At 46.8% G+C, this 6880-nt stretch overlaps 1 protein-coding gene across 1 annotated transcript in view; it reads right to left on the reverse strand.

Annotated features, from left to right (window-relative positions):
* Positions 1-6589, reverse strand: part of LOC113810560 (PDGF- and VEGF-related factor 3) — an 81046-nt gene extending 74457 nt beyond the window's left edge. Inside the window, exon 1 of the mRNA XM_027362182.2 lies at positions 5979-6589. Coding sequence (XP_027217983.2) covers positions 5979-6191 — 213 coding nt within the window. The 5' untranslated portion in view covers positions 6192-6589. The remainder of the gene's footprint in view (positions 1-5978) is intronic.
* Positions 6590-6880: the final 291 nt, after the last annotated feature.

The following is a 6880-nucleotide window of genomic DNA, read 5'->3' on the forward strand; positions in this document are numbered from 1 at the left end:
AGAAAAATCACGTTTTTATCACAGTAAGTCCACTTTTTTCCCGCGTTTTTCCTTTTTTTACGACTTTTGCTCATTATTTCTCGCTTCATTTTCATATCGTTTCGTCGAAATTAGCGGATGGGCGTCTTTAGCCTAGTGATGATGGTAATTTCGACCTTATGGAAAGCGAAGATGAACGTTTATTATATCTAAGAAGGGGGGAAATAAATTGTATATAAATGATAGAGTGTAAGTGATTTTGACATGAAAATAATCTCCGGTATAGTGCTATAAAGAACAGATTGATAATGATAATGCAAAAAACGCATCATAACACAAGAACAAAGACAATTATTAGAAGACGATTTCAGTTCAGTGGAAAATAAAGAAAAGACAAATTAATAGATAAAAATACATTAAATAAATAAGGCCAAAAAAATCAAAGTGAAAAGGCAACAGACGATAAATAAACAATAAATAGATAACAGGAAACAGATGGACTATGTATACACACTACAGATACACGATAGATGAACATATGGATAACCGATGGATAGACGGTAAAGAGACGATAGATAGACGATAGACAAACGGCAGACGGACGATAGACAGGTCAGATTTTCCCAAATGGAGTTCTCGACTGGGGATACGCGACCTATTCTTAATATTAATTTGGGAATTCCTTTACATTTATCCAAATCAATTATCCAGCTTACTTTATAGGATTTCTTAACTTTGAGGGATGTAATAACATCACTAATTCCAATAATGTAAGTTATTCAAATACTACTCTTAAATGACGAGAAAAAAATTAATAGGTTCGTGGTTAATTACTCAAAGCTTCGACTTCAGATTCGGAGCCACTGCTCTAAATAGACAATAAATCATAATCTACATAAACAATAGATAGATAAGATTTATTATCGATAGATAGGAAATAGACAATAAATCATACTCTATATAAACAATGGGTAGATAGATAAGATATATTCTCGATAGACTGGAAATAGATAGAAGCCTTGTTTTCTCGACACATTTTTCGAAGCTCGAATGAAACGCATTTGGAGGGGGGGGGGGGGGGTGAATAGGGGGTAGAGGGAAGGGAGGGGGGATGATGGAAGGAAGAGGGGAGGGGGGATAGGGGAGAAGGGGAAGGGGGGGAGCAAAGAGGGAAAGACATGTGGGGAAAGGGAGGGAAGTGGGAGGGAAGAGGAGAAGAAAAGAGAAAGGGAGAAGAAAAGAGGATGAGGGAGAGGGAGAGAAAGAGGAAGGGAAAACAAAAAGCTGTTAGAGAAAAGAGAACTAGAAGAAAAAGGGATAGAGGAAAAAGGAATAGGTAGGTGAAAAAGAAGGGAAAAGGAAAGAAATAACCAGATAGGGGAGTATGTGAAGAGGAAATGAGAGAAGGAAGCAAAACAGGAGAGGAAGGGGGAAGGATAAGATAAAAAGGGGGTATAAACATGAGAAGAAGAAAGGGGAAAAGAGAAAAGAAAGAAGGCATATAGGAAATGAGAAAAAAAGAAAGTGAAAAAGGGAAAGAAAAGAAAATAAAGGAACGGAGCGAAGATAAACTGAACATGGGAGGGGGAGTGGAGTGGAGGGGAAGGGAGGGAAGGGGAGGGGAGGGGAGTAGAGGAGAGGAGAGGAGAGGGGAGGGGAGGAGAGGAGAGGGGAGGGTAGCTCCTACCTACATCCTAGGGTAGCAAGTCCTGAGATATAAAACCGGGGAAAAAATGATAAAAAGAGGCGGTAAGTGTCGCGTAGAGGACTTATAAATCGTGTTTTTGTTGTTGCTGTTGTTGTTGACGAGGTTCGGGTGTGGATGGTCGGAGAGGATGAAGTGTGGGAAGTTATTTTAATGAGGGACGGCCGCTCACTGACGGTCTATTTTTATTGGAAGTTTTATCGGTCACACCTCTCTTCTCTCTCTCTCTGTCTCTATCTCTTTCTCTGTTTCTCTGTCTGTCTGTCTGTCTGTCTGTCTGTCTGTCTGTATCTCCCTCCCACTTCTCTCTCTTTCTCCCTTCTCATCCCCCTCCTTACCCTCTCTTCCCTCTTTCTTCGCCTTCTAACTCCTTTCTCCCTCTCCCAAATCTCCTCTTTTGTCCTCTCCCTCCCACTTCTCTCTTTCTCCATCCCCCTTCTTCTCTTCTTTTCTCTCCCTCTCCTCATCTCCCGCCTCCTCTTCTCCTCCTCTATCTCTATCTCCCTCTCCCCGTCCCCCCTTCCCCCTCGGTCTAATCACTAGGGACAGAAAGCGATCAAGAGTGACAATTATAACACGCGAGGGGAGGGAGGGGTGGGGGTGGGGGAGAAGCTAGGGGTAGGAGGGAGGGAGGGAAGGGGGCATAGATAAAGGGAAGGGAGAAAGGGGGTAGGAATGGGGTCCTAGGAATGGGGGGGGGGGGAAATTGGGGTGGGGGGTTAGAGGAAAGGAAGGAGGAAGAGGTAGGAGGGAGGAAGAGGAGAAAGGAAAAGGAGAAGGGAGGAAAGGGAAGAAGGGGAGGAGGGAGGAAAGGGAGGAAGGGGAGGAGGGAGAAATAGGAGAGAGGAGAGGAGGGAGGGAGGAGTGGTGGGGGAGCTAGGGAGAGTGGAGAGGGAAGGAGGGAACAGAAATGGGGGAATTGGGATGAAAGGAGGGGAAGGCGGAAGAGAGAAGGAAGGAAGGCCAAGAGTGAGTGAGGGGAAGAGAGGAAGGAGAGACAGGGACCTAGGTAGAGGGAAAGAAGGGAAAGAAAGAGCCAGGAGAGAGTAGAAGGAGAAGAACGAGGAAAGGAGGAAAAGATACCAAGGGGAGGGAGGGGAGGGGGGGGGCAGCTTAACATCTCGTGTGCGATAATTGCCTCGTTAAACCGGCCAGTTCGACTCCGACCTCGTTATCGCGGTCCAGCACGGATTTTCGGGCGCAGGTACCCTCGGGGTCGCCTGGGGTCGATCGGGGAAACTATCGCAGAATCTCCCGAGGGAATAATGGTGCTGCGGAGACGATAATGAAGCTCCGCGGAAAGCTTTTAGGATGTGACGGACGCACGCACACACAGGCACAAGCGCACAAGCGCACACACGGACACGTACACGAAAAAGCACACAAACGCACATACACCCAAACATATCTACAAACACGCACAGACAAACTAACAACTAACAGCCACACGCGAATGAACAATAACGTGTATATAGAGAAAAAAAGGAAACAGACACAATAAGAAATTAAATTGAATCGTAAATGTAAAAAGTTACATTCAATTTAATTTCTAATTGTGGCTGTTTCCTGTTTTACACACATAAATATTACGCGCGCGCGCGCGTGAGTGTGTGTGTGTACGCGTGTACGTATAATCAACTTCAGAGGGCCTAAAGACATTTCTTTTTTCATCCTCTTTTGCGAAACGCACTTTCTCTGTGATCTTGGCCAATCTGAGGTTATCCACCGCCCGCGGAGAGGCCAGAAACTTCGTATTGAAACCAAAGGAAAACCGGAAAAAAAAAAGAAAAAAAAACGAGATTTTTTGTTTTTTGCCGAGAGCTTGTAACTGGTTATCTAACTCAGCGCGTATCCTACCTGCCAATATCGAGAAGAGAAAAAGAGAAAAAATGAGGAAAACTGTTGAAAAACACTGCATCTACTGTTAAACAACAAAAGTTAAAACTATTAGACTTTGGGAGGGAGGTGTGGAAGGTGGGTGGGAGGGAGGGGGTGGTAAAGAATTTCTGGGGGGGGAGAGGAGAATTCTTAGGACTCGTCGGTATATCTCATCTGATAGGAGAAGCAAGGGGGGGGGGGGGCTCCATAGGCCTATCAATAATGGAGGAATTGGTTATTTATTATATAGCACGGGCGGCTCAAGTAGTCATTTCTATCTGATAGATCACACCCGCGCCCATCAAACCGCCCGTACCCGCCAGATCACCACGCCCACCAAATCATGCCCGCCCATCAAACCACCCCCAACCCACAAGCTCACCCACGCCCATCAAAACCGCCCATCAACTCCAACAGACAAATCATCAAGACATATTTCTTGTTGATCTCAATCTGCTGGGTCGCTGTTCATAATTCGAATCACGTGGCGACAGTTCATGAAGGGCGTGGCCTAAAAAACTTGTCGAAGACGTGTTGAAAGCTCGGGTAATTGGCTGGTCGAGAAGGGAAGAGAGAAAGGGAACTGTGCTTTATTTTCGTGTTCTAGGGCACGGGAGGGGAAGGGAGGAGGGAGGGAAAGGAAGGAGAGAGGGAAAGGAAGGAGAGAGGGAGAGAGGGATGGAGAGAGGGAGGAAGGGAAGGAGAGAGGGAGGAAGGGAAGGAGAGAGGGAGGAAGGGAAGGAGAGAGGAAGGAAGGGAAAGAGAGAGAGAGAGAGAGAGAGAGAGAGAGAGAGAGAGAGAGAGAGAGAGAGAGAGAGAGAGAGAGAGAGAGAAAGAAAGAGAGAAAGATAGGGAGAGAGAAAGAAAGAGAGAGAGCGAGAAAGAGAAAGGACAAAAAATAAGAGAGAGTCAGAGACAGACATAAAGAGAGATAAAAACAGAGACAAGAAACAGCCAAACAAACAAACAAAGAAGAAGGAAAAGAAAGAGAAATATTTTAACAAATTTGTAACACTCCAGAAAAAAAGAGAGATAACAGGGATTGGGAGACAGGGAGGGGAGGTAGGGGGGGTGGGGGTAACCCAGGCTAGTCTTCTAAATCTGATATATCACTTGTATCTCGAAGGATAGGAACGTAGGTTCGAAATTTCTGTTCTTGGGGGTGACTGCTTTAAATGTTTTTTGCCCTCTATCTGATCTCACTCCTGTCGGTCTCTGTCTGTCTGTCTTTTTATTGCTCTTCCTCTCTCCCTCTCCTTCTCTCTCCCTTTTTTTCTCTCTCTGTGTTTCCTCTCTCACTCACTCTATCTATCTATCTCTCCTTTCTCTCTCTCTCCTCTCTCACTCTCCTCTCACTCTCACTACTCTCTCTCTCTCTCTCTCTCTCTCTCTCTCTCTCTCTCTCTCTCTCTCTCTCTCTCTCTCTCTCTCTCTCTCTCTCTCTCTCTCTCTCTCCCTCTCACTCGCTCACTCACTTTCTCCCCCTCTCTCTCTCTCTCTCTCTCTCTCTCTCTCTCTCTCTCTCTCTCTCTCTCTCTCTCTCTCTCTCTCTCACTCACTCACTCACTCTCTCACTCTCACTCTCTCACTCTCTCAGTCTCTCTCTCTCTCTATCTCTCTCTCTCTCTCTCTCTCTCTCTCTCTCTCTCTCTCTCTCTCTCTCTCTCTCTCTCTCTCTCTCACTCACTCTCTCTCCTTTCTATCTCTCTCTCTCCTTTCTATCTCTCTCTCTCCTTTCAATCGCCTCTCTCTTCTCTCTCTTTCTCTCTCTCTTCTTTTAATCTCCACTCTCTTTCTCTCGTCTCTCTCTCTCTCGCCCTCTCTCTCTCTCTCACTCTCGCCCTCCCTCCCTCTCTCTCTCTCTCTCTCTCTCTCTCTCTCTCTCTCTCTCTCTCTCTCTCTCTCTCTCTCTCTCTCTCTCTCTCTCTCTCTCTCTCTCTCTTTCCTCTCACTCTTTTTCTCTCTCTCCTCTCACTCTTTCTCTCTCTGTCATTCTCCCCCCTCTCTCTCTCTCTCTCTCTCTCCTCTCACTCTTTCTCTCTCTCTCATTCTCCTCTCTTTGTCTCTGTCTCTCTCTCTCTCTTTCTCACTCTCTCTCTCCCTCCCCCTCCTCTCTCTCTCCTTTCTTTCTCTTCTGTCTCTCTCTCCTCTCACTCTTTCTTTATCTTTCTTCTCTCTTTCTCTTTCTCTCTCTTAATCTCTCTTTCTCTCTCTTAATTTCTCTCTCTCTCTCAATCTCCCTCCCTCCCTCTCCCTCTCTCACTCTCTCCCTCCCTCTGTCTCTTTCATTTTCTATTTTATTTTCTCTTTTCATTCTCCCTATCTTTTTTCATTCTCTCTCTCCCCCTCTCCCCCTCCGAGAACTCCCACGAGAAGGCAAAGCCCAATACAACAAGACCAGCCAAGGAACACTCACTCGATAGGCGATGGTGGGAAGTCCTCTCTCTAGTCTCTTCCTCTGTTCCTGTAGCGTGTTGTCGAGCCTCTGCAACAGGTCGTCGATGTTGGGCTTGGGCGCGAGTCTGTGGGCGCTGCGATGCCTTCTGATACCGAGGGCGCCCGTAGTCAGTATCAGAATGAAGTACACTGACATCCCAAGGCGGAATGCCGTCTTGTTAGCGCAACGCATGGTTGTTGAGTCGTTATGTCGAACGAGTGATTCTCGACGAACTATTAAGTGTTAGTGAAGTTGATCGGAAAGTCGCGCGATGCACCAAAGTCCTACGAAAAGTATGTCTAAACGGGCCGCCAGCACACGGCTGAGCGGAGGATCTCTGAGTCTCTCTCTCTCGTCAACACCCTCGTGTTTCTGCCAGAACCGAGAGGTCTTTCACGGCCTCGTCTCAGGGTAAACCGCAGGCTTCCACTAACAGCTCAGGGCAGCGCCTTATTTATATACCCTCGTACCGGCGACGCGTAAGCAGTTACCAGGTTACGTTTTCGACGGCGAACCAAAGCGCCTGTCTTATCTAAACAAATCCGAAGACAACGGAGGCGTTTTAGAAGCAGATGCTCTTGAACCTAATCCCTACAAACTCAGAACGAAAACAGAACGAAGCAAAGGGAGAGAGAGAGAAAATAAAAACGGGGAAGGCGGAGTCATTGGAACGTGCTCCGGCGACGCCAGGCTGGCACACCAGGCCGGCGCCATATTACGTACGCACATTTTCCGAGAAGAATCATCTCCCTCGTATGTCGCCTTGAAAGCTGCTTCCCCTTCCACAGATGGCGACAGCCGCTGAGGACACGCTCGTAGCTGGCTAAGTCGTATGTGAGTCGTGACTGGCTTTGTACGTACTACGCGAACCCAGAGGAGGT

The sequence above is a fragment of the Penaeus vannamei genome, chromosome 16, assembly GCF_042767895.1.
Source record: "Penaeus vannamei isolate JL-2024 chromosome 16, ASM4276789v1, whole genome shotgun sequence".
Taxonomy (NCBI): domain Eukaryota; kingdom Metazoa; phylum Arthropoda; class Malacostraca; order Decapoda; family Penaeidae; genus Penaeus; species Penaeus vannamei.